At 44.0% G+C, this 27,993-nt stretch overlaps 1 protein-coding gene across 2 annotated transcripts in view; it reads left to right on the top strand.

Annotated features, from left to right (window-relative positions):
- The first annotated feature begins 745 nt into the window (after positions 1–745).
- The window catches only part of ASAP1 (ArfGAP with SH3 domain, ankyrin repeat and PH domain 1), a 296,405-nt gene continuing 269,157 nt past the window's right edge, over positions 746–27,993 (top strand). Inside the window, exons 1-2 of one of the 2 annotated variants that reach the window (XM_090040654.1) lie at positions 746–1,344; positions 27,171–27,257. In XM_090040654.1, coding sequence (XP_089896780.1) covers positions 27,199–27,257 — 59 coding nt within the window. In that variant the 5' untranslated portion in view covers positions 746–1,344; positions 27,171–27,198. Of the gene's footprint in view, positions 1,345–1,610; positions 1,630–27,170; positions 27,258–27,993 lie in introns of those variants that run through there. The other variant, XM_090040655.1, reaches the window with a different exon arrangement.

Here is a 27,993-nt window from a genome sequence, read left to right as displayed (position 1 = left end):
GTATATAAGCATTTGCGAAAGCAGGGATCAATTATCCGCCTGCTTTTGCAAAGGACTTTATAGGGTCTTTAAATGCTATGGGTGCTGAGAGTCTTAATTTGATATTTTCTCCAAATGAAATAAAAAAACCATAGAAAACACCAAAAGATGTCACAAGCAACAACCACAGCAACTTGCTGGGGTTTTTATTGTTGCTGTTATTTGTTTACAATGGAAAATAAATCAAAAGGCAGTGGAAAGTCCTTCCTTAGGCAGCACTCTCCTTGTTTCATCTGAAGTTTTACCTTAATACAGGCTGCAGGGTTTGCACCTAAAGTACCTGACAAAATGGAGTAAAAGTATATATGTATTTTTAAATTTCCTGTTTCTTTAAGAGCTCTCTCTCTCTCTCATTTTTCAACTGCCCTTCCCCCATTCTGCTGCAGTCAGCAGAATAATAAATCATCAAGTGGTACCCTGAAAGTAACACATAAAAAGCTGTAGAAATCTGAAGTTACAGCAAAAGGGAGGGGAAAAAAGTCCCCCAAAAATCTATATGGTAATAAAGCAAACACAGGACTAGTAAGTGAACATGCTTAGCAGCACAGACCTTCACTACTCTGCTTTTGAGGTATTCAGCTGCAATATCATTTCATTGTCAAATAAGGAATACTAACCTAAAAAAAAAAGAATTGCACATTTTTTTAACTGAAACGTTGCCATGCAGAAATCAAGAACAGCAGGGGGAGAATCTTTCTCGGCTGTTAGGTTTTCAAACGAAAAGGGGTTTAAGCCGGGTGTTTGCTGCCCAGACTACTGCACAATGCGAAGCTGGTCAGACTTTTGAACCCCACTGGACAGATTAGGTTACAAGGCAGGTTTGATTTCAGCTCTGGCTGTCGGCAAGGGAAGGGTTAACTGGAGACGCGGCATGTTAACTGTATCTGCGGCGATTCTGGAATGTTTATCCAGTGTTCAGATTTCCTGTTTGAGTGTTTGGATTTCCTGAAATCCCGGCTATCAACCCAAGTGCTGCCCCGCGAGCAGACTCTTTTTTTTTGTTCGTGTGGCTCACATGGTTGGCTTTCCTTCCTGCTCTCTTCCCAGCCGTAGTGCCTGTGTCTCCTCACTGCTCAGGGCATTCATGGATGCAAACCAAAACTTCTAACCTCCAGAACTCGGTGGATCCCCCTCCATTGGATTGCACTGGATTGGAATTTTTTTTTTTCTGACTGGGATTAATACCTGAAGAAACATGGTCTCTTTCAGCTGCTTGTGGGAGGATATATTTTAGCCTAAGATGGAATAATGGCCTTAGGTTTGAGAAGCAAATTTGGAATGGGAATTCAAACCACACAAGTCCTGGTGAGTTCCAGCACGTTGCACGGAGGTGTGGTTGGTATTGTAACCGTTAGTGCTGAGACAGCGACCGAAGGGGAGTGTGTGATCCGCTAATCAAAGCACGAACCCCATGATCCCTGCAACTCAAGAGTTAGGATTTGTTTGTAATGCTGGTAAAGCCCATTTTTACTTTTCTGCCATGCAGGCTGTTTACAGGGCAAGCTAACCGTTAATGAACTTTACCTGAGCAAAACGTACAGGTGGGCTCAATTCTGAAAACACTTCCTCCTCCAAAGAGCCCTTACTCACGTGAGTAGCCTCCTTAATTTTAAGAATTGCTCCTGTGAGAGAGATCCTGGAGGTTTAGAGCCACTGCTGATACAGTACAATATCTTCATCTTAACAAAGAAGGCTTTTAAAAAACATAGGGATTGTATATCTGGCTTGTAAAGATCTCTCTCCTAGGCCTTTTTGCATCTAGTTTTAAAAGGATTTTTGAAAAAAGAATCAATGAGCCAATTTTTTCCTATCATCTTTCCCAAAAATGTGTAGCAAAAGTGATAATTTGGTGCAGTGTGTTACTAGGGGCCAAAAAAAGGGACTGTTTTGTATTGGAAAATCGTTTAAAGATACACTGCAGGGAATCATTTCTGAAACTGGAATAAAATATAAGGCTTAATGAACTTTATAACTTGGCTTTTGAATAGGAGGGTGCATGAGAGTGGCATTAGCGATACATTTTGAATTGAGCCACAGTCACAAATGCAGGGTCTGATGGTCTCAAAATCAGTGACTCAGCATTTGAAAAGGGATTCTTAGGGCGCAATCCTGCAGACCTCACCAAGTCACATCTCCCATTGAAATCACGTGAGCATGTTGTCTGTCCACAATAGAAGCTGCCCTGTTGTAATATATTTTATCCTGTCCTGAAATAAGTATCTAGTGATGCTGAACCTTTCTAGGTTGTTGTTTGAATTAGTCTGAGGGTTTTTTTGCTGGGGCAGGGGGATTAGAGTGCCTCAGAAATTGCTTGGATACTAGGCAGCAGTTGCACTGGAGGTAGTTTTTAGTTTACTTGAAATATTTACACTTCAGCATTGTCCTCCCAGTGGAATAGTGAAAGCTTCCTGAATTTTAATGTACAATATTGCGGGTCTCAGGTAGTCAGGCAGTTCTCAGATTAAAATTCTGTGTACCTTAAAGTGAGAAAATGCTTTGCCTCCTTTGCATTTGTAAATGGAAACTGCCTTTAATGTGCTTCATCCAGGTACGTGAAGATTTTGGAAGTTCTAAACAATGGCATTTTTTGGTCCTCCCACATCTCGCGCAGTACTTTAGATTGAATCCTGTTCATCTTATCCAAAGCCAGAGTCAAAGTCACCAGTGGATTTCTGTAAGCAAGGCTGACAGGATAAGCCTTTTCTCCTTTCCTTCCATTAAGCTGGCAGTTATGCTGTTTTCCTTGCATTCAGGTTGTGATGCTGAAAAGAAAATAATCATTACTTTATTTGATACACGGGAAGTCAAGATACCACACTTTGCACAGACACTTACAATCAGATGAGTAGCTCAATAGAAGCCAAGGAGGGATGTAATTGGGAACTTCTGAACCACATAGGGATGTGTCAGATTAGACTTTTGGTGATAATCATGTGTGGAAAAGGCCATGCATTAATTTAGCTCTTAGGTGATAATCTCATGTCCATACTGGCCTATCTACAACACTCGTAGGAACCTGAAATGAATGAGTTTCTAAATCAGAAAGTCCCTAATGATAGTCTAATGTCAGAAAATTCAGAGGGTGAGCGGAGATTAAATGTTAAAAAAGGCTTATCAGTCTCTTGGGTTTGAAAATATGGTTGATGATCTAATGAGAAGAAGTTTTTTATCTGTACTTTCTGGTTTGGGTTAGGGTGGAAATAGCTTTTCTGGTGGTATTTTGGTATTTCCTCTTTCGCTCACGCCCAGAACCAGGAAGTGTAGAAGCATAACCTTTATTTCTTTGTGTGTGCTTTTTTCTAATTGTGACCTCTCTCTTCCTTTCCTTTTCTTTTTTTTTTTTAACACAGCCCTCAAATATTTTAGAGTTAGTTTGATTTAGATGTTAGACATTATTTAGAAGTCTTTCTGCAACTGCAGAAAGCTATTTTTCTTTCAATATGAGTAACTAAAATACTAGTTTTAAATATTCAGAAAGCAGTAGTTTCAGTCCAGCTACCTATAGGCATGTGTGAACAGGACAGTCATAGACTCATAGAGAAGTAGGGCTGGAAGGGACCTCCAGAGGTCATCTAATCCAACCCCCTGCCTGAGGCAGGATCATCCCTGTCCAAACCATCCCATAATTTAAACTCTACATAAGACTACCATCAACCTGACACAACATAGACCTAATACCCTAACCTGCTACAGGTAAAGCAGGGGAAGCACATCAGCCAACGTCCTACTTCTATAAAAGGTTGTCAGTATATGCTCAAGAGATCCCGGGGAGAGGGCCGTGCCCTCTGCTACCAATGTGACCATGGGGTAAAATTCCTTCCTGACCCAAATATGATGACTGGTCTGACCCTGAGTGGAGGGACAGGACCTTCTAGCCAGGAACCTCTGGCTTTGCTTCTAGCAGGAGTATTGGTACACCCCTGCCCAAAGTCCTCAGCCTTGGCTATAGCCAACACCCAATGCCTCTGGGAAGGCTTAAAAACACCCTGACACATATAGCAGAAAAGCAGGGGGGAGCAGGGGCTACCAGCAAAGCCCAAATGCACAGAAAATACCCAAGGTAGAGCACAGGCATAACTATGTGTAGATCATCCCCAACCAGTGGCTGTCCAACCTCTTCTTGAACACCTCCAGTGATGGAGAGTCCACAGCTTCCCTAGGCAAGTCTTCTCCACTGCCTCACTGTTCTAAGAAGGAAGTTTTTCCAGATATCCAATCTACACTTACTTTCCAATAACCATCATGGTAGCTCACTCTGAAATGTTTTCACTGGCAGCAGAGACCAGGACTGAATGGGCATCAAGATTACACATAGCTGATTATTCATTTTCTCTAGGTATTTTTTCCAGGTCAGGGTTTTTTTCATTCCACCCCATGTAATCCCCATCAGTAAGGACTGATGGGAAGTCTCTTTTCCCTCCAAATTTTGTTATTCCATCATTTTGCAAATGTGAGGATCTTTGACTCATGCGCTCCAATTCTGTGTCTCATTCACCATTGTGCCTGCCAATCCTTCTGCTCTTCTTGCTATTGTTGGCAAGTATACATAAACAGTTTTGACAGGCATAGAGTCCTGAAGACTCAACCTAATACATACAGTGATGTGTCTCTGCTCCAAAGATAAATGGATCAGGGCAGCTAAACCACTTTCACTGGATTGTTCCTTTCATTAAAAGCTTTTAAACCCCTCTTGTCCATTTTGCTTGTGTAAAAAAAGCAGTGGAAAATGTTTGTATGCATTTCCTGGCATGCAGATAGTTTTTAAATTACAGGCATTTTTCTATAATTTCTCAAGTCCTTTCTAGCAGTCAGTCATATTGCACAGCCTAATGTTTTTTAAATGGATGCTTATATTTAAGGTGAAGTTACCCACGATTATGGGTAAAGTATTCATCATTGGTACTCAAGAGGGGGTGCGTGTCTACGTGTAGACTTGTGTGTAATCACATGGGAGCTACATGGTGGAATAAGACAACTGAGTTTGCAAAATTATCTCCATGCCTGTGCACATGTGCAAGAATGCTGCTCAGTAGTTTTGTAGTCCTCAAAAAATAAAAGGAAAGAGAAGGACACTTACTTCATGGGCTATTTCTTTCACTGAAGGAGGAGCCACACATTTAAAAGAGGAGCAGTGTTAGGAATAATGAGTGTTTTGGAACTGTGTGCTTGGGTTAATTCTCTTGCTTTCAGGTTGAAAGTCACCACTTGGACTTTAGGAACCATCAATATTGGGGATGCAGGAGAACCAGGGACAGCAGGAAGTTCTTTTACAATCCTCCTTTAGTGCAGGAGGAAAGGGGATGGAGGCAGGTATCTGTTTTCTCCATGATGCAGCCCACAATCCAAGCTCCATCTGCTTGAGTATGACTTATTACACATGTACAGAAGTTATACATAAACCTGTATAAGTGATCATGGTCTACACCCATAAGCGTACAGAAGTTCAGTGCACATAGGCTGGCTTAATAATGGCAGAACCCAGTCTAAGATAGACCTGAATGGATGCGGTCTCAGACTTAATTGATTTTAAGTTAGACTGGTCTATTGAACTTCTGTACCAGATCCCCTACTGACTCAAGTTAGGTCGCTATCCGCTGGCATCCCAGGCTGCTTGCGGTCCCCCGCTAACTCCCCTATTGGGAGCAGGTGCACTAGCAGCTGGCCCAGGCTTGGCTGCTCTTGCTAGGCCCACCCCCAGGCTATCACAAAGCCAATCAGCACAGCCCCTCTGCCCAACCCCGCCTCCTTCCTGCCTGTGGCCAGCTGTCAGCCTCAGGTGGGGAGTAGGGGGAAGGGAGCGTCTGTAGCTCAGTACTTTTCTATCTTTATACCATGTTTCCTAGGTCTCCTGCCATTGCCTGTCATTCACTGCAGCTCTGGGGGGCCTGAACCTTCCCTCTATGGAGTTCCCGCTGCCCACCCACTGCTGCTAGCTGGGCTGCCGGGTGTGCCACGGTGACCCACTCTAGGGCTCTCCTGGAAGCTAAGGGCTGGGCATGGGGGCGGTCCACAGTGATGGGGATTGGGAGTGTGGTCACCTGGTACAGGTCAACTGGGGGTAGGCCGGCCACTCAGCTTAGCTTGGCATTCTCTGGCAGCCTGGGGAGTCCTCAAAGCATGGTGGGAAGTATGCGAGACCATCCCCAAACTGCTGACATCAGCCAGTGCAAGCAATTCGCATGCTTTCCTCACCAAAGGGTGAACGTATGTTCTGTTTGCTCCTGATCTAATCTACACCGCTTACAGAAACCCACATAGGTTAGGTCGACTCTGCTTCAGGCTTTTTTAATTCATAGCTTTCTAGGGTCAGCAGGAGCCTAATTGATCATTGAGTCCGACCCCCTACCCTGGGCAGGAAAGAGCGCTGGAGTCAAGAAACCCCAGCCAGGTGTTTGTCTAATCTCCTTTTGAATGCCTCCAAGCTAGGGGAAAGCACCACCTCCCTTGGAAGCCCATTCCAGATTTTGGCAACCCTCACCACAAAGAATTTGTTCCTGATGTCCAACCTCAATCTACTCTCCTTCGGTTTATGGCTGTTGTTTCCAGTGACCCCGAGGGGTGCCGTGGTAAACTGAGTATCCCCTACTCCCTGCTGACCGCCCCCAACCCCGATGAGTTTTTGAATGCCTGTACTTAGCCATGGTTTGGATTCCTCGGCACAGGGCTCCTATATCTACCACCTAGTTCTGGCTCCTCTGACAGACAGCGGGACTCCTCTTCTATTCTCTTGTAGCTTGGCTGGAGTTAACAAAACCTGTCTGCCACTGAGCCAGCAAAAATTACTCCATATCTCTGTGCAGGGCTCTAGCACCTGGTGACAGCATGAGATCACAGAGAAAATCTGCCTTCCTATGCAGGTTTGTGAATCCTGCCGCTGTGTTGCAGGGAGACTGGATGACCCAGGGCATGCGCTATTGGTAATGGAGACTGGAGCCTTTCACCTCTGTCACAAGCCACCACTAAACACTTTCCCAGCTTGATAGGGGCCTGACCCTATGTGGGTGTGCCCCCCACCCCCTCTGCAGCTCCCAGAGCAGTGAAAGGTGTTTGGTGCCTTACAGAATTGGGTCTGCAGGACCTGATCTGGCCCACTGCAGTCACTAGAGTCTCCTTCATGCAGTAGGCTTTGAAACCAGTCTTTAGGAACCAAAGGTTGTTGGTTGTTATCATAGTGGGGCTATTTGTGAGCTCTTGTGGCATTGGTGTCTTGGCGTCTCAGCTCAGTTCTGGTATAGTAAGTCTCTGTAATATGCACACAGACACACACATATACACCCTCCCCCACAATGTTGCATCATACTGGCACAGTCTCATCCTCCCCATATTGTGCATTGTTGCCCCGTCGCACACCCACACACCCACGTGTACCATATTGTGCATCAGGCTGACCCTGCCTCACATATCCTCCACACCTACCATATTATGCATCAGGCTGGCCCTGTCAAGCACACAGCCCCACATCTGCACCCACCATATTGTGCATTAGGCTAGCCCTCTTGGGTGTCATCAGAGTGACCAAATAGTGACTGGAAGTGCAAAATGAACTATGGGCCTTCATACCACAGTCGGTTTGGGCCTATTCAAATCCAAGTTGAGACACATCAGGCAGGGTCACGTCAGGAAGCAGGTTCATCCTCTCTGTCTGCTTTTTAGCTGTACAGCAGGTAAAGAGAGGGGTTTATTCTAATTTGCTGTTAACTGGCAAAGTCAGTGGAGCTGGCTAGTTGACACCAGCTGAGAATATAGCCCAGGATGTTAACCTCTAGGGGCTTTCAAACAAAGCACCTTTCTCCAGCATTAAGTGTGCACAAACTGGCAATGTCAAAGTGATGACAATAAATGCTTGCTGCTTCTCAGCAGCTACTAGAAAAACATTAAAAGAAAACTCTAATGTTCTTCTTATCAAAAGCATAAATAAGGAAGCCCTCTCCCTCCTACCACCCTGGCTTCAAACGAGTTTGTCTGTAGGTATGTGTACGGGGGGGTTGTTCTTAGTGGTTAACCACATAACAATTTGAAGCATGAGGCTAACTCAAAAGACACTGTTTTTAAACATTTGCAGACTGCAATTATATTAACTGGAATGGGACATTTGTTGGGTCTGCTAAGCTACATTGTAATGCTGTGACAGGAAGCCATGCACAGCCCACGACAAGGTCTGGGTAAAATTCAGTCATCTTGGAACTCATCTTCCATCTGCCCACCAGAGCAAGGTCCAGCTGGTCTCCTACCTTACAGCTATATCATATCTCTGCTTGGCACATCTGAGTGAAACACATAATAGGAAATAAAGCAGCCAGAAAGAAGAGCAGGGTGGAGGGTGTCCTTGAGAAAGACAGCAGCTTTTGCAAATGGAGTGGGAGGAAAATGAAGAACCAAATTTAGGAATATTTGTTATAGAAGTGTGTAAACCCTGGAGTGTGGAACAGTCTCCCCAGTACTAGAAATCATAGGGATTGGGGAATTTAGAACAAAGCAAGAGGAAGCACTAGAGAATATCTGGCATGAAACCATCCTGTTTTGGCTGAGGAGTGGGCTAAATGCTCTACTGGGTCTTTTCCAGCTCTTTCTCTTTTTTTTTTTTTTTTCCATTCTCTAGCACTGCTCTTCCGTGAGGAGAGGAGCAGGGAGGGAGGGAACCCAGAACACAGAAGTCCCCTGCTGTGATGTATGACTTTGGGAGTAAACGTTCAAAATCCTGCATGATGCTGTAGCTGTGTAATTCCCACTGCTGTCACCACAGTCATGGGGTTGGAGCTGCATTCAGCTCTTAAACTTTAGACTTAGACAAACCAATGAAACTTGAGATTGCAACATTCCTCTGTGTAGAAAGATGCTTGTGAGAAATTTTGCAAGCAGATGACTGCCACTGGATCCCTCCAATAGGTGCTCTTTACTCGGTTCTCATTGATTTCCAGTGGCCACTCACCTGTAAACTGGAGGGTCCATCTTGTGCTGGAGGTGCCACTTGACAAAGTTGGTCTTCACATGCCAATTACACAGAGGCATTTCTTTACTCGCTCATCGTCATTGCCCAGCAATGAGCTTCAATCGTGGCCTAGCGCAGGGCTGTCCATTTGGTGGCCTGAGGGCTGCAGCTGACCCCCAGAGGTAAAATGGGATCCCTGGGTTCCTGCTTGGCTGCTGCTCCCCCATTCCTCCTGCTCCTGTGGCATCCCTCCTCCAGCTTCTGCCTTCTGCCCCTACACCTGGGACAGGGTGCGGCTGGGCAGCAGGAAAGTGCCATGTTCATAGCAGAGGGAGATCTGGGCTGCCTGGAGGGCAAGAAAGGAGTCAGTTTGACCATGCTGCATACATGGCCAAGAGGGGTATATTGCAGAGGGGAGCCAAGCTACTTGCACGGGTAAACTGAGCTGCCCAAGCAGCTGCGGAGGACTCCAGAGATGGCACCCACAAGTGGTCTGTGGCTAGTGGAGTGTGTGTCCTCCCTCTGTCCAGAGCTGGCCTAGCAGGTAAAAAAAACATTAGCAATGTAGGTCATCTCCCTCCAGTGTCCCTGAATGTCAGTTCAGCTGGGAAAGTAAATGTACATTGCAACATGCTCTAAGGTTGGCAAACTAGAACTGCTAGAGACAGAGGGAAAGGCAGTTTCCAGTGCTTCTGCTGGCCACAACTGTGGTGGTCAGGCAGGAAAAGCAAGGAGCTCTTCCAGATAAGTAGTCAGCAGAATGAAAGTGTGATTGCAGCATGTACTTACATACCAGTACTAGCTTCATCTTGCCAGCAAGGAGAGAAGACACAAATAGCAAAGGCCTTAGCACAGCTGGCAGCCCCACCACTTTATAACTAGAGCCCCTGGAGAATTTGCAGATGTCATGCATTTCTTGGTATCCGTTGTCCAGCTCAGGGAGAAGGAAATGATGCCAAAGCCCAATGGTTGAATTACAGGAGTGGGATTCAGAAAACCCTGGTTTGACCCTCAGGCTGCCCCTAAATTCCCCTTTCCACCAGCCGTCCCAATTACAAATTGGAAACAGTACTACCTGCCAATATTGTTTTCCCCCCCATCTGGTTTACAAATCACTCCATGCTGTTCTGCCTCATACTCTCCAGAAGCAATGCTCTTTCCCTCAGTCTGTTGCTTTTCTACACCCAATCCTGCTACCTCTCACCCCACTGTGCTTTTCCCGCCCCAGTAAGCCATGGAGGCAGGCAGGTTCTCCTGTAGATGAAGCAGTTGGTTTGGGAGAGAGGGTGGTTCTTGCTATGGGTAAAGCTTCACTGACTGCAGGGGGAAGAGCTGCTGTGGGGAATCAGGCTAGTGCAAGGGAGTAGGTGGTGACAGTAAATCTCAAAGACAACACAGATTGTTTCTGCTCCTTCACACTCCAGCTTGGGGCAAATCCTACAGCACTGGTAGGGAAAGGTAAATGCAGAGCCACTCAGAGCAACAGCAGGACCAGTTTGGCCCTGCTTGTCTTTCTCCTGGTACATGGCTGGGGCACAGCAAGTATGAGTGGGCAATGCACAGCGCACTTTCCATGTGCTTCCAGAGCCTACTGGGGCATGTAGGAGCAGCCACTGAAGAGGCCAAGGCAGCTGAGCTCCGACTGTATACTTGATAGCTGTATAAACTGTATTCAGCTTAATCCCAGCCTCAGGGACTAAGTTCAGATGGTCAAAAAGTCCAAGACTGAATCAGTTCAACCTTTGCAGGTCAGTCTAAGCTGAATAGGTTGAACTGATAAGCAAGTAAACAGACATTCACTTTGGATTCTGGAAATGCAGCCGCATGCCACCAGAGGGGATGCTAGAGCATGCCTCCCTGCCCAGCTGGAGCAGACATCTTGGGCCAAGGCTAACCTGCACACCCTGTGAGCGGGGAGTTGTGGGGGAGGTGCAAAGCATCCTGGGATGCTGAGGGGTTATGAGTTAACTTGAATCTGGAAGGGACCTGGGACAGAAGTTCAATAAACTGACGTAACCTAAATCAGTTAAGTCTGATACTACATCCATGCAGGTTTATCTTAAACCGGTTTCAGCCATTCTGAAAGCAGTGAACTTCTGTTGTGTTACAGATTTGAACTGGTTTTCAATCATTTTTACCAATTTATGTGTAATTTCTGTCCCTGGCCAGGGAGGACAGAATGTCATTATCACCAGATACAGCAACCAATATTTGGAGAATAAAATCCACAACATAGTTCTGGGTGCTTTGGAAACCTCGGGGACTGAAAGGAGCCTATGACACATCCAGTTCCGGTTAATATAGCCACCTTAATTTTACACTACAGGCAGGATACTTATCGCTGCCTATTAGCCACTACCTCCAGAGTGGAAATCAGTGTATTCATGCTCATACCACCAATTACAGTTGGAGCTCAACAGAGCTAATTGTTATAGCTGCATTCACAATGTTGTTATGGGGAGCAAATTAGCTTTCCTGCGTGCGTAAGCTAATTTGCCCAGGTGAGATCCTGTCTGAACATGGTTAGACTGCCCTCTCCCCAAACAAGCAGTTTAGTTGCCTTCTGGTGGCACCTGGGAGCATTGTGCTATATTGTCTCAGCAAATAGACACTATAGGGAAGGTTTGCACAAGTTGGTCAATTCAGCACCAATTTTTCAAATCCCAGGCAACTTTCCAGACACTGAACCACAGCCCGGAAATTCAGGGCTGCCCCAGAAAACTCAGGATATTCGCTTTACCACTGAAGCCAGCCCTTAGCATATAGGACTCCATAATAATACTGAGCACATGCTTTCAGAAACAGAGTGTGAGCAGTGTCACCATGTCCCTCGGCACTCACAGCCTTGCTAGATCCCTCATAATGTAAAGCATTTCATGCATCACATCATTAAATGAATCTCTCAGGAAACATACTGGGCCAGATCATCATTTGGCATAAATAATCTTCCCACCCATCTTATCGGAGGCATATCTTTGTTGCACCTCATTTAATAATTAAATGTGTCAGCAGGTGCTCTTTTGTCTCTGTGCACAGCAGTAATTCAATCAGTAGCCAAGTATTCAACCAAGCTTATCATTTAGAAAGTAACACAGCCAGGAGCCTTACGTGTATGTAGGAGAGTGTCTGTGCTGAACTGGAGTCATGTATCCAGGCAGTCTATCCAAACCACTGGCTACCATATTTGTTATTTTGAATTTATAGCCATTATATTAAGACAGGTACTGTGGGCCTGATTCTGATTTCACGCACCTCTTAAAACAGTATAACTCCTTGGCCTTCAGCAGAGGTATTCCAGATTTACTCATAGGGCCCAGCTCTTGAAAGCATGTGTTGGCTAAACATTTTTATTTTTTAAGTGTAAGAAGTCCCCAGGTGGCAGATAGTGGAATGACCTTCAGGGAAGGTTCGCTGTGAAATAAGCAGGGGTCACACCGATGAATAAGCAGTCACAGACTAAGCAGCAGCAGCACCACCGAGACAGCCAATGGCATGGTTTCCCTCCTGAAAAGCCACATATAGCTTTTGACAGTGTTGTGACATGGCGCGTGCAAGTGTTGTGACGTGGCGCGTGCAAGTTGCTATAACAATCACCTGCCCAGCCTCCAGCTATGAGTCTGCAAGTCCTCAACAGCAGAGCCGGCAGAAGATGTTAGAAGCTCAATGCCTGCAAAGTCGGATAAAGGCTGCAGCAGAATGAATGCTCTGTTGTCTTGGGCTCCTTGCCATTGGATCAAGGTCTTGTTCTGTCCCGAGCCATGTGGAAGCTGACACACAGCAGCTTCTCCACAATAAAAGAAGTCACTCATAGGCATCTTCCATGCCAGCAAGGATGGGGTTAAAGGCCTGGGTTTGGCACAGGAGAAGATGTACAGCTGGTATTAGCTCTTACTGCCTGGAAGACAAATGTGGCTGGCTCAGCTGACACCAATTTCCTTACTCAGGAGAGGACTAGTCTTAAAAGGCTTGGCAAGCAGAAAGAAGCAGGAGCAGGGGTGCAAAGAAACTGTAAGGCACCTTTGTACACTGGAGACTTACACAGGGGCTTATGTGGTCCCAGTGAGTTTGAGAAATCACTGGGCTTTTCTTAGGCTTTTCTTTCCAGGATCTCTGGGCAGCACAGACTAGCCCCAGTGCAGTGCTCTGGCCACGGCCATTATTCATCTGCTCCATTCCCTGTGTCGTGTTTGGAAGCAGAGATCAGGGCTAGCTTGGAGATTTTAAGCCAGGCAAGAAAGCCCCTTGAGCTGAAGATGATCCCAAGGCCAGTTTTGCCTCCTTCATACTTCCAGAGGGGGATAACAAAATCAGGCCTTAAGTTACTCCCTCTTAGACATTGACTCTGGAGTAGTCTGAGGATCCTATATGCAGGGTGAACACAGCAGTGGGTTATGTGCTTCCTCTGGACCAAGCTCCCCTGAGACATCTGGGCATACCACTGTCAAAACTCCACATAATCCTTTGCTTATGTGACAGCTGCCCTCTTCGCTGCCATCAGCGAGACCTGAGCTACAGCTTTTAGTCTCCGCAACTTGAGCAAGAGAGTTGCTCAAGGAAAGAGCTACAACAGATTCACATCCTCTGGAGCTGTCAGGAACAAAGGCTGACACACACTGTGCACTCAGCAGTCAATGAGGCCACAATTTCCTCAATGGCCAGGACACAAGGAGCGTTAGTCAACACATTTTGCATGCTGTTTGACTAGAGGCACTTGGGTATTTTCGCTGGAAGAGAGATGATAGCCTTACTTAGATGGGTGTACTTACATGCTGTGTTTTTGTGGTTTGGGACAAAAACATCTGCAGGAACTTCTAAACCATGGTATTTGTCTTAGTGAGCACTTTGCTGGCCATGTTGACCAGGTTCTTTTAAGTACTATGGGATGCAGATGTGGCATTTCAACATCTTTAAGATGTCCTTGGATGTTTGTGCAATACTGTATGTGTCAGTTATTGCGTGGCCTTTGCAGCAAGCAAAAGAAACTTGTTGTTTATCCTACTATATTTTGTCTCCTTTGAAGCTGTGTGTGTTTGCAGTTTTCCAGCGCCCTGCCTTGCCTCTGTTGGTAATGGAGGAAAAGCTCTAAGAGGAATAATATTCAGACTTCTGTTCTTGTCTGTATGGTTCTTGTGTGGTGCTGACCAATCTGCTGCAGCAATGCTTCAGTTGGACAAGTATGGGTGTCAAGAGTACCATACTTACTAGAGCTGGATATCATGAGTAATAACTAAATGAATCATTTTTAACACTTGGATGCCTGAAGCTGGGTACATTAAGCCATATCTAGAATCCTAAATAAATTACTTTAATGTACTTTTGAAAATCAGGACATTTATTTAAGCACGTAAAAATGTGTCTGGGGGCCTAACTCAAGCCACATTTGACTTAAAAGGGATTCTAGCTGGGTTTCTTTTAATACTTCAGGCAACGCATCTCAACTCTGGGGGCAAATGCTTTTGTTTTTGAAAACGCTGACATTTTCTTATTACATGGGATCCTAAAAATCCATTTGCCATGGAAAAATTTGGAATTTGCTTTTATTTTTTTAACCCCAAATCTTTACAATGGCCAGAAAAAATGGAATAAAAACTTAGTGAAAATAAAATGCTGGCTCCCCAGTGGGAGCCAGGGGTTCCCATGGCCACTGCAGCAGTCTGCCGAGGGAGAAGCAGCCAAGGTGGTGGCTGCCCACTCTTCCCTCCACCGTTGATTGGCTGAGAGGGTGGCTCCGCTCCCCTCGGCCAATCAGTTGTAAGAGGTGGGGCTGCCACTGGGGCCCTTTGGTCAGTCAGCATTGGGGGGGGGGGCGGGCTCTTGCCATGGAAAAACATGGATTTTTATGTTTTTTCGTTGGAGGATTTTGTTTTTTTATCACAGAAAACTAGGATCCCTGCTTATTATAAATTACTAGATGTGACAAAACATGATGAGAAAGCAGGTCCACTTGGGAGCTTGGAAGAAACCAGCAAGCTCCTTTGAATTTGTCCAGACAAGGAATACAGATCCCTAGAAAGGACAATGCACTAGCTCCAGCCTCATAGCACCACCTAGCCGCCTGCAGTGCGTATTCATTGATTGCGTGTTGGAGAAGAATGAGGCAGACATACCAGAACAGTGTAATAAAGCTTATCCAGCTCTTGCTTCTGTGCACAAATTGCAGTGAGCTTTACATTAACCCCAAGATATAGCTAAGGAAGGAAGAGGGTCCAAGTGGCCAGACACCATCTGTGTGAACTCTGGCAAGCCAGGTCTTCCTCAAAAATGTGACACCCTCATTACTAAACAATCTCAGTTCTGAGACTGTAAATCTGTGTTTTGACTTTTCCCTTCCATGCCGGATTGAGTAAAAAATGTTGTTTTTCCAGAGAGGAAATAGGCTGATTCTGGAATGCCCTGAGGACACTGGGATCTTTCAAGCACTATAGGATGCAGATGTGGATTTCAACATCTCTGAACTCTCCCTAGGTGTTTTTGCAATATTGTGTGTGTCGGTTATTGTGTGGCCCTTGCAGCGAATAACAGATTTGGTGTAAAGACACCTACCTTATCTCACTAATACATTTTGTCTTTTGAAGCCACATCTGTTTGCAGTATCCCAATACCCTTCCCAAACACTGGTTCTTAACAGAGGAAGAGTCTGGGAGGATTAGTATTCTGACTTCTAGCCCCTACAGTCCTTCTATTGTATTCCCTGTGCACAAGATTGGGAGAAAGAGGATCTGAGCAACCTGTTCTTAAGGCAATTATGAACAATGGGATGTGTAGCAAATCATACTGTAAGATAACATTTAAAGTAAACTTTGGCAGAAGAATGAACAAGTGGTGAAGGAGTTACTGCGTTAAACTGGATCAGATATGCCCTGTGAAAAGCTAAGTTAGGTTCACATGGCAATGAGGTTTTGCTTTTGGAGCACATTGGAAGGTTTAGCTTGATGGTCTTATACAAATAACTGCTTGCATGCCCCCGGGGCCTACGTAAAATCACGCTGCCATGAGATATAATTGAAGACAGGATGTCAGCTGGGTTTTTAAAAGGATTTGTTATCCCATATGGCTAATGAGAACTTCCCTCGTTATACCCAATAAGATAAAAACATTTTCATAAGGGAAATAGCCTCTCATGCTTCAGAACAGAAACCAACCGTTAATTGACAAGGGGAAAGGCAAAATCTCCCATAAGCAAATTATTCCATAATTGTCTATTAGCTGCCTCTGAAGCATTTGTTGGAGACAGATTCCTCAACGAGATGTCCCAAGGGGAGACTCAGAAATTTAGAGACTACGAGGGATGGATTAACATGGGAGACTTAGGGCCTGAAGAAAGACATTAACCCCAGTATGACTGACTTCATTTTTATACACTAATGTACATTAAACCAGTGACCAGAGTGACTAGGCAGCCAGTTCTCCTGTGATGCCACAGTAGGTGCTTCACACAACTCCACCGCTCCGTGGGTGTTGACAGTACTAGCACATTTGCACCAAACAAATGGCGATAGCTGTGGACACGACACCTACAGCCACGTGGCTTACAGTGGTGTTGTTTCACCCTTGGCTTTTCTCTAGGTAACCTAAAAACCTCGGGGAAATAATCATAGCTGTCAACACCAAATAGAGGGAAAGATCTCAGTATGGCTGCGAGTTAGGCTCCTATATGTTATATCAGTTATGTTATAGAGGCTGGTTAAACCAGCATAAATCTGTTGTGTCCTGGCCCTCAGGCACTGAAATCCAAAATTTATGCACCATTGGCCTTCTTCCCCCACTGGAGTTGTGGCCTAATCCTGATGATGCCTACAGACCCTGGTTACTTAAGTTTCAACTTGAAAAGTCATGCAGGGCCCTACATTTCTACCACCGACTATGTGCACCACTGCTAAAGCCCTGATGTGGCCAAGCAGATCGGAGTCTAGCTCTCTTCCAAGCCCTGATGTAGTTCATGGACTAGGTTTTTCCAACCTATCCCATCAGGGCTACATATGGCGAGTAAATTCTCAGTATACCTCACCCTGCACAAAAGGCAGCCAAAAGGAGAAGACTTGGTGCTGTCCCTTCTTGTATCCAGTAACCCAGGAGTTGAGAGTGCTCACTTGGGATGTGGGCAAGGTGGATTTAAATCCCTGCTCCAATCAGAAACACTTAAGCCTTGATGTGTTGGGTGTAAAGGGAGGGCACCATCATTATTGTAATGGGATATTAATAAATGAGCAGGCTTTACATCTGGGAGAAAGTTTATAGCTGCAAATACCAAATAGAAAGAAGATCTCTCTATGATCCTGAGATAGGCTCCTACATATCCTCAGCTTTTCCTCCTGGTTAGTTTAAGCAGCTCCTTGTTCATAGTGCCAGCTTCTGTGAATACCCTTTTGAGCATTCGGGTCTCCCCATGCAGTCTGAAGAAGCCTGGCCCCTTACGGTAGTGAATTTCTCAAAGCAACTGGGTTCAGCATTGCAGCACCTGAGTCTCCCCTGGTAATCTAGCTCTGAGTGCTTAACATTTTAATTTCAACCATTGTTCATTATAAAGATTACCTGCAAACCGTACACCAGTCACTGAGGTTGAAAGCTTGCCATTGAGTCTTTTAAAAGATTTCTCTCCACCTTGTACACGAGCATGGAGGCTGCTCTGACACGCTGTAATTACAGCGTGTCAGAGCAGGCTCAAATAAGTCTGCTATAGTGTGGTAATTACTGTGTTCCAGCAGCCTCCCGCGTCTCATGTGTCAGCGTCCCTGCACTTCAAAAAGGTGGCAAGAGTGCTTTAACTAAAACTCATCAAATGAGCTTTAGTTCAAGTACCCCCGCCGCCATTTTGAAACATGGGGACGCTGATACACAAGATGCTGCAGTACTTTAATTAGAGCAGCTCTCAGAGCACATGTAAAAGTGCCCTTAGAGACTATTCCTACTCCCCATCCCCCACAATAGCTGCCCATGGCTTGAACTTGGAGTGGGATAGAAAACCCACAGTCATAGGTGCTTCATTGTTGGAATCGATTGAATTCAGTTTGTGAACATAGTGGACGCATCTATGAGAAATGTTTACTGCAAAGCTGACTAATTAGCTCCACCAAAAAATGTCACCATTTACACGTGCTGTGCTATTAGGATGGCGTAAGCTAATTAATTCTGCTGACAAAAGTGAAGTATTTATAAAATTACATTATAATACTTCATAGTGTTTTATTTTTATGTAATGCCTTTCCTCCAAGGAGATTAGTGTCTTTTTACATAGCAGTGCATCCTGTAGATATGAATCCTATGGAAATTCTATTAGAAATTTCTGTTTTCATTTCCTCCATAAGATTTGTCTTGGCATTGAATCATTCCATGATTGATATGGTGCATTGGTTAATTTAATCATATATGAGAGATGTTCTCACATATATGAACATTTACACAGCTAGGGTGTTGGCAGAGTGGTTCAAATGTCTTTCTGTGGTTCTAACGGTGTGAATTAAGCACCTGCTCTGGAGTCTTGTCCTATCTGATCCAGCTATAAATGGGTACATGGTCATTCAGACTGAGGAGTCAAAAAAGACTGAAAGTGATTCTAGCTGCATGCCACCATTATGCTGTTGGCTGCAGAAATTGGTGTGCCATAACCACACCAACCAATGTGCTGTTAGATTTGGAATAAACTTTGACTTGACTTCTGATATATGTATTGGGGATATATGTAAAGGGGAAACTTTTTTATTTGTCTGGGGACATAATAACACAAATACTTAATATTTCAAACAGTAAGTTCTGCCTTTCGTATCCATTGGTTCACAGAGAGAAGGCAACATCCTTAAGTTATAAGGACTTAAAAGTTGCTTTTTGTCCTGCATGATCAGAAATCCAATCCCATTCTAATTCAGTAAGGGGCAGTGTGAAAAGAGCCCAGAAATATGATTGAGAAAAGTAAGCAGGATGGTTTCACTAAGAACAGTCCACCTAGATAGTTGTAGCCAAAATCTGACCTTGTGGTGAAGACATGAGAAAGACTGAGTCAATCTGGATTTGGGTCCTGGACTCTCTGGAGGTTAAGTAGTAATATAAGTATCCAATTGGTTAGAGCTGAGGCAGGGATAGGGAGTTTGTTTTCTTGAAAGGTTGCTCTCACAGACCAAGAAGGCACTGCTTGAAGACTGATTCCTGCAGTTCAAACTCCCCAACATTTCATAAGGAAGAAGGGTTGCAGACAACTCTAGCTGACTCTGACTTTTAGTGTCTTCTTCATGCAGTAATGTCTAGGAAGTTACTATTGCATACAGCCCACAAGATCTGTTTTCATATTACAAATCAATAGGGAGGGAAGGGTTTTGCAACATCCAGATTATTGGTCTCTATCTGTAATCCTTGTCTCATGTACAGGACATTTTCTACAGACTCAGTAGAGTAAATCATTATAACGGTGAGAGGAAACATTCTAATTTATCATCACCCCTTCATAGACTTTGGAGATGAACTATCAGTTACTTGCAATCTTGCATTGCTGATGGCAGCTTTGTCATCAAATACAGAGAAAGAACCATTGGCATGATCAATGAAAGCTTTCCCAAGATCTAAGGGAGGAAGCAGACATCCTGATGAGATGCTGCCTCCAACAAAATGACAACTCTTCTGGAGCACAAGAACCAGCTGATAGCTAGGAAATGCTAAAAAAGAGTCATTCTTAAATGAATCAAAAGGAAATATAAGACACAAATATAATTATCCCAAAGACATTGACAAATAGCATAAGGCATCAATACATCAAGGGCCGGAGAGACCATCTATTTAAGCACTTTATATTGACGTTCTTGTCACATCACTGAGTTCTGGAGCAAATTTGTATTTGAATAAAATTGCAGAAAACAACAGAATAATCACATCTGAACACTGGCATTTTAATACAATGTATGTTAAACACTGTGCTGATATATGCCACTGAACTTTTGTGTCTTGGCATCCTTCTGTTTTGGCTAGTGATGATTCACGCATCACACTGCAGCACTGGAATGTCTTACGGGGTTATTTTGTGGTTCTTTGCAGTTCCAAAATATCACAGCAGATGACAATGATTAAATATTTTCCATTCCAACCCTACCTCAGGAGAATGCTGAATCCCAGCTACAAAAGTTAAATGTTTTTAAATCAGTAGTTCCAAATAACTTGCATCCAAGAGTTTTAAGAGAGCAGACTTGGAAATCTTTGGACTATTACTACTGATTTTCAGTAATTTTTGGACACTGAGTCTGTCAGATTGACCTACCCTTGATCCTTGGCAAAATGATGGAATGGCTCAATGGATAAAGAGTTAAAAGAACTTTTAAAAATGAATGCCAATCTGCATATGTTTATGGCAAACAAATATCATCAGATTTTTTTAGGAGGTTATATAATTTGGTTGGTAAAGGTAATAATGGGGATGTAACATTCTCAGACTTGACTAAGCCATTAGATTTGATACCACATAATATTTTGAATAAGGAAGTTGAATGGTACAAAGTCAACTTGACATACCCTAAACAGATTTAAAAAATGGACAGGTGATCCATCTCAAAATGTAATCGCAAATGGGGAATCATTCTCAAGCAGGAATATTTCTAGCACAGTCCCTCAGTTCTGGGGTCCCAACCATTTAGTATTTTTATCAATGACCTGGAAGAAAAGTTTAAATCATTATGGTAACATTAAAGGGAGGAGGTGGTAAATAATTAAAAGAATTGCTCACTGCTACTGAGTGATCTGGTTTGTTTTGCAGGGTGGGCACAGGAAAAAGGGTTTCAGTATGGCCTAATATAAAGCTAAATCATGTATATAGGATGGTGATGTTCAGTCCAGACTGGCTCAGGAATCACTGGAGTGGTCAGTGTTAACCAGAGAGCTATGAAAAAGACTACATTGTAATTTATGCATGTGGTTGAGTGAATTACATTCCTCATGTCTGCAAAAAAAGAGCTAACCAATGCATTCAGTGTCTGCAGTGTCTGAGCATGTGGGTACCACTAGTACTGTCATACATACAAGATGGGGGCTCAACCTTGGGAAGCATGGACTTCAAAAAAGATTTGAGGGTCATCATAGATAATCAGTAGGGGTGTGCAAAATGGGCCGTATTTGATTCGGATTTGGCCTGAATCAGGGACAGTGATCCAATTCATTGATTCAGTTCACACTCCCCAGTTTGATTCAGTCGAACCTGAATCTGAAGATTCGATGGTAATTCAGAGACTCGCAAGCCACCTGGTGCCTCAAGGTAAGTAGAAAAAACACTTAAAGCTGCATGTATGTCCGAATCGCTGAATCTTTCCAAATCTCTCTGAATCAATTTGTAGGGATTTAAAGGGTCTCATGATTCAATTTGGATTGGGAGATTTGGCCACTGAATTGGGTCGAATCTCTGCTGAATTGAATCAGGAACTGAAGCTTCACATGGCCCTAATAATCAGCTGAGCACAGGGTCCCAGCAGATACTAGAGCAGGGATGGGCAATTATATCGGGCAGAGGGCCACTTACTGAGTTTTGGCAAGCCATCAAGGGCTGCATGACAGGCAGCCAAAAGCAGATATATATTAATTTTCTAAATGTTTTAGGGGCCCTGTGGGCTAGATAGAATGGCCTGGTAGGCTGCATCCGGCCTGCGGGCCACATTTTGCCCACCCCTGTACTAGAGCTTATATGCCTCAGAGCATTTTTTCCTTGTCCTCATTTTCCCCTTGGCTCCTTGGTGGAGTCACTTCTTCTTGGCAATGGTTTCTTTTCTTGACCCCTCAAGGTGTTTTGTGCAAAGATACTAGGAGCTGCTAAACTACTGTTCCTCAATAACAACATTAACAGGAGCTATGTGGGTTCATTAAGGGGAAAACAGATTTTCAAATGTACTTCATGTACCTGAATGGTTTGAAAAGAGGGGTGATGAGTCGTTTAGTTTTTTTCCTTAATTATTTATTTAGTGCTCAGAAGCATGTGTATTACTTTGATGGTTTGCCTTTGTAAAGGGGCTGAACACCTATGGCAAACATTCCTATCTCTTCCTCAGTAAAGTATATCCAAATGCACACTCATGCATATTAATAGTGTTATCCAGATCATGGATTAAGGTAAAACTGAAGAACACCTATGTGTTACATCTACCTTAGCTTGCACCACAGCAGACACAAGCAGAACAACGCTATAATTCATTTTACCATGAAATTAAAGGAATTTACTTTAAGCACGTTGTGGTTCAAGAGCATGTCAGTTATCACATGGATCAAGCAATTTAATTCCATGCATGAAAGTAGCTTCATTTACCTTTATAAAATATGGCTATTTTTTGGGTAATCTTTAACCCTGTAACGGACATTTTTCAACAGAAGGCAGATGCTTACAAATGGATTCTCTGTACTTCAGATAACTGGCTTAATCTTTTCATTGGCTGAAAATCAGATTTTCTTTCACTGTGTGAAGCTTCTGGCTTAGTTGTTTGTAAATTTAAGTAAGAAGCAGCATCTCACAGCATTTACAGATGATGTAGCCTGTTTATACAGAAAGCACCAGGGCTATAATTACTACATGATCTCATTATGCATCAAGGTCAGGATTCTGTGATTCACTCTATTGTTTAGACATGAAAGGGAGTTGATTTTCAGCATGGTGGTGTGCAACTACTATTATTGTTACATCAATGACTGTAGAAACAAGATTATCATTTGCTTGTTTCAGTTTTTCTAGTTAAGTTAACTCCAGTTAGCATACCATGAAAACAGGTCTGTTAATGCTCACTCTAAAATATTAATTAGGGATGAAAAATATATATATTATGTTGTTATTCAGGTTAAGTATGATATTTTGGGGAAAAGATACAAAGCAGGCGATTAAGTTACCTATGGATGGTAACGCATGGCTTGAAGATCCACATAATTTATAAGCACAGACTTATCTCCCACTCTATTTCAAAAAGACTTAGTCTATACTTTCTTTCATGATCATCATCCAGTTTCTAAAATCATAGGAAAGTAGGGCTGGAAGGGACCTCAACAAGTCATCTAGTCTCAGCCCCCTGTTCAAGGCAGGATCAGGATCATCCCTGACTAAACCATCCTAGCCAGACATCTGTTTAACCTGCTCTTGAACATTTCCAGGAATGGAGATTCCACAGCTTTGCTGGGCAGCTGCTCCAATGTGTCACCACATGCATAGTCAGAAAGATCTTCCTAATCTCCAGCCTAAATTTCCTCTTTTGAAACCTGAGGCCTTTGCTCCTCTCTCTACATATGTAAATCAGTCTGATAATTCATCTGTATATTGTTCTGTTAATGCACGGAAAAGATGGGATCTCTAACTCTTCTGTCAAAGGAACACCCTCTTATTTCAGAAGTAGATGTAGTAAGGCATTTAAGTTGCACCATTGATTTTGACAAAACTAGTTTTATTTAAAATTTGGCATATGCTTAGCTGCTTGCCTAAATTGCAAACTTCACTATATTATTAATAAATAATAAATGACTGATATTCAGCCTTAATATACCCTTTAAGGTCAGCCCATTAGTTATAATCCCTCCTATTACCTCACCCTAACAAACCATCCTCTTTCCTTGGTATAGGAGTCCCTCAGGTACTTGTAAAAAGTTATCACATCTTCCTTTAGACCTCATTGCTGCCTGTCAATCCAGTTACTTACACAGCCCCCCTAACTGAGGTATCTGAACATCTCACATAAACCAAATGAATGTATCCTCCGAAGAGGAAGTAAGGAGGTAGGAAAGAATCATTGTCCCTATTGTTACATGTGAGGAATGAAGAGTCTACATGACTTGCCCAGGGCTGCAGCACATGGCCGCAGGGCGGGGTGCGCCCCCCACACCCGCTCCCCACGTGGAGCCCTGCAGCCGTGTCCCCATCCCCCGCAGGGAGTGACTGCCGGGGGACACTGGGGCTGAGGCTGTGCCAGGCGGATCCCAGTGGTGGGGAGGAGGGGTCGGCTGTACTCATGCCGCTCCAGGCTGTGGGGTGGCTCCTGCCACTGCATGCACTGGGGGGGAGCTGGGGGAGGGGGGTCCACATCGCCCTGGGCTCCCCAGCACCTCCCCTGCATGAGCTGCCGGGCTCTGATGGCCCCATGACCTGGCCTGGCTGAGGCCACAGTCATGGTGAATGCAGCCCCGGCCAGGCCAGGCCATTAGACACTCGGAGCCCAGCAGCTCCTCCAGAGGTGGTGCTATCCCAGGGGAGCCCAGGGGAGTCTGTGCACAGGGTAGGGGTGGCTGCAGCTGTGGCCTCTGCTCCACCTCAGCTCCATACCTTGCTGCCCCTGCTCTGACAGGAGGGGGTGCCAAATGACTCCCGCTGCAGGCCAGGCTAGACAGTGAGGCACGTGTGTGTGGCCTGGGGCTGGAGGGGTGTCTATGGCATGTGGCTGGGTGTGTGTGTGTGTGGCATGCAGCTGGGTGGGTGTGGTTAGGTGTGGGTGTGATGTGTGGCTGTGGCTGTGGCTTGCTGGGTGGCTGCGCGTGTGTGTGTGCCACGTGGCATGTTGCTGGGTGTGTGTGTGCATGCATGGTGTGTGGAGGGGAGGCCGAGGGTGGGGGGGGGTAGTTGCGCACAGCCGGATGCGGAGCAGTGGCAGCACAAGGTGGTGGTGCTCAGTCCCCCCACCCTCCCATCATTCTTTACAGGCACTTTGCTAATCAGTACGTAAAGGGGGTGCACCGTGATCTGGGAGGACACTTGTTCACCAGGGCTTTCCAAGGGACAACTATGTCTAATGGCCACAACCTTCTGGAAGGCCAATTTGACCGGACTTAAGGAAACACTCCTTTACAGAGCCCCCCAGAGGTGATGCAAGCACTTACTCTGGACTCATTCAAAAGGCACTTAGATGCATACCTTGCTGGGATCATTTGACCCCAGCAGACTTCCTGCCTATGGAAGATGTGGCTGGACTTGGTGATCTCGCGAGGTCCCTTCCAGCCCCTAATGTCTAAGAAGTCTACGAACATAATATTTTTTTCTGGCTTTTCTCTGCATGCCACTCAGTTTGCATCCATCACCATTGTACTAAGCTGCCAAGGAGTATTTTAGGGGTAGTCTCTCCAGAGCCACAGAAAGAAAATGAAGATAATCATCCTTAGCCACAATGACCTTCCCAACAAGGACACAAAATCTTACCAACACTGCTGCCACACAGCCCAGAGCAGTACAACAATAATATAATGTACTGTAATTATCTTAAGTAACTTGTTAGGACAGAAACAGGCAAATCAAATGATAGATTTTGGATTGATGAGAAACTAATCAAATGCGGATAAACTATCATCAGTTCCCAACTTAATGTAACAACTGGTGTCTTGGTTACTTGTGAGCTCTGCCTATGCTTACATTGGCTTACAAAGCATTGAAACATGGTCTTTTAAAGACTGATGTTACTTCAATTTTAAATAGCATAAACTTATATAAGTAGCATAGCCTACTACTGTTAGAGCAAGGCTTAATATGAAAACTGATGTGTTGAAATATCACACACCAACAAACAAGAGTTAAGTTTAGAGAGGCAAGGCCAAACCCAGTGCTGACACTTCCTGTGATTTTATCATACTTGATTGCACACTGCCTGGCTGCCTGGTCTGCAAACGGAAGAACTAGCATCATGCTCAGATCTCTTTGAGACACTTGTTCCTGGGCACAGTTTTATGTTTCAGAGTGCAGCCTTCAGATTGCAGAGACCCAAGCTTCATGCTTCTCTGTCCACCTGGAAAAAAGGACATGCTTCTTCCTTTATACCTCTAATCAGTGACAGGCAGCAGCTCTTAACCATTTGCTGACTGCCTCTCTCACCACATTCATGTCTTTCTTAAGGCCTCAGTTCCCTTGAGGTAAATAAGTAAGGATCTCAGCCTTTTTGTTAGTTTTTAAATATATTTGTAGCCATCTTATGAGGCTGGTCTCATGATCTTGTTTGAATGTTTGGGGTAGGCAGTACTTTGTGCCTGAAGGAGTAATTTGGAAACATTAAGTAAATTGGATAAAAGTCAAAAAGCAAAATACAAAATGTATGGTAATTAAATTTTGCCATGCTTTATATGCACAAAAGGACCGGCATATAAAGACATAGGCAATATAATTTTTGGTATTTCTGAGTCCTTGACTTAACCTGAATGGTCAAGTCAAGGTACTCTGAACACAGGTTTTTTTTTTCATGTAATGTCTTTGATATTAAAAAAGTAAACTGATTCAGCAGAAATGTGAACATTTGCCTCCATACTGACACCCAGCTATGTAGTCATCAGCAGGTTTAGGGCCTTTAGATCCACCACATTGACCTTTGCCACTTGAGCTAACAGAGTAACTAATACCTCTTGAAGACTGTAGTTTCCCATGGGGAGCACACCATTTGCCCATGGATTTTACAGAATTTGCGGACAGAAGATGGATGGTGAGATTTGGGAGTCTTATTCTGTTCTTAGTTTGGGTCTAATGGGCACAGACTCTTCTGCTTGTTACCATCTGGCTTTGCCTGTTCTTTCTTGCTCTAGTCCTGTTTCTTCCTCCAATCTTGTTCCCTTGTCCAAGCCACTTTCTTTTGCCTATCCGATCTACTCAGGCTTTTCATCCCAGTCTACTGGCTTCACCAGTTCTAATCCCAAATGGTATTTTGCCCCAGGCATTTGCTTCTCCACTTCCCAGACCCAGTCCTAGTTTCCAGGTCCAGTCCCAGCCCTAGCCTTCTCCTCTCCTCTGAATTTACTGTTCCAGTTTCTTTTTTAATATCTGTCTCTTACTCTTCCCTCCCAGTTCTTTGTTCCGGCCCTGTTCAGACAGTCCTATCCATTGCATTCTCCAAAAAATATCAGCATGAGGTAAAAATCCGATACGTAACTTCTCTGCCTGAATGGTTGGACTTTGGCGTTATAAATAAATGCAAACAGGGTCTTATGTAGGAGTATCAGCTAACCCCTAAATCACACAGTGCTGCCTGCCCTGCCTGTAACAGTGATGTGAATGAATGCAAAATTGAATTGCCTGCACAAAGTTGCTATCATGTAGTAATTTCTGACCCCATGGTTTTCTAATTGGTCTGTGTACTGCACGAAAAGTAACCAAGTAAAAAAATGTGAAATTCTTCAGGAGTGATTCTTTTTGTATATTCTGGACATTGTATCAAATATAACTTTTTTTTGTTAAAGTGACCTTGCAAATTGTGTAGCTTTGGTTGGCTCTTAATTACTCTTGTCACTTTTTCTCTTTATCTAGGTAATTTTCTTGTGGTGACAGATGAGACATGAGATCTTCAGCCTCCAGGCTTTCAAGTTTTTCTTCAAGAGATTCATTATGGAATCGGTAAGAAAGCAGCAAGACATTTTAGGTCAAAATAACAGGTTTCTAGTATTTGCTGTGTACTTTTTTTCTAAATCTTGGAGACAGTCCAGGTGTATGAGAAACAAGGCACCAGGTCATCTTTATTTTATCACAATATTTAACACTGGTTTCTTTTCTGTTTTTGTCAATTTGGACTATAACAAAGCATGATTTTCTGGAAAAGGCCTAGAATTTATCAGTAGGCCCTGCAGAAAGGAGAAGTCATATTTTGTCTGAACACACACTGAAGCAAATGCTAGCATTTATAAATCATTTTACTTAGCAGTGGAAAAATATGTTTTGAAGCCATTTAGCAAAGGAAATAGAAAAAAGGAGCCCTTTGAATTTCCATTCCATGCACGCAGATCTGATCAGGAATCTTCATTTAACTTTCCAAATAACATAGATCTGAGATCAGTCAGCTAGGACTTGTGTGGGGGTTTTAAAGAGCAGACTCATAACTTCTGGTGATGCAGAACAGCACAGAGTTGTCTAAATAGACTTTTGTTTAGTCACTTTATGAATGGTGAGTACTCTTATTTATTTATACTGTGTCTTATTCAACAAAAAGCAATGTTTGAATTGCCTGAGCTGAACCCACAGCAGCAGCGTAGTTCAGAGTTAAAGCTGACACCCTTAATTTCACCTCACTTCAGTGTTTCGGCTGTTGTCCTTAAGAAGATTGCATTCTACCCTAAGGTCATAATACCTATCACTC

Source organism: Crocodylus siamensis, chromosome 3 (genome assembly GCF_052110815.1).
Source record: "Crocodylus siamensis isolate JL-2025a chromosome 3, ASM5211081v1, whole genome shotgun sequence".
Classification (NCBI taxonomy): domain Eukaryota; kingdom Metazoa; phylum Chordata; order Crocodylia; family Crocodylidae; genus Crocodylus; species Crocodylus siamensis.
Note: the sequence above shows the minus strand (reverse complement) of the source record. Positions and strands in the feature narration are given on the sequence as shown.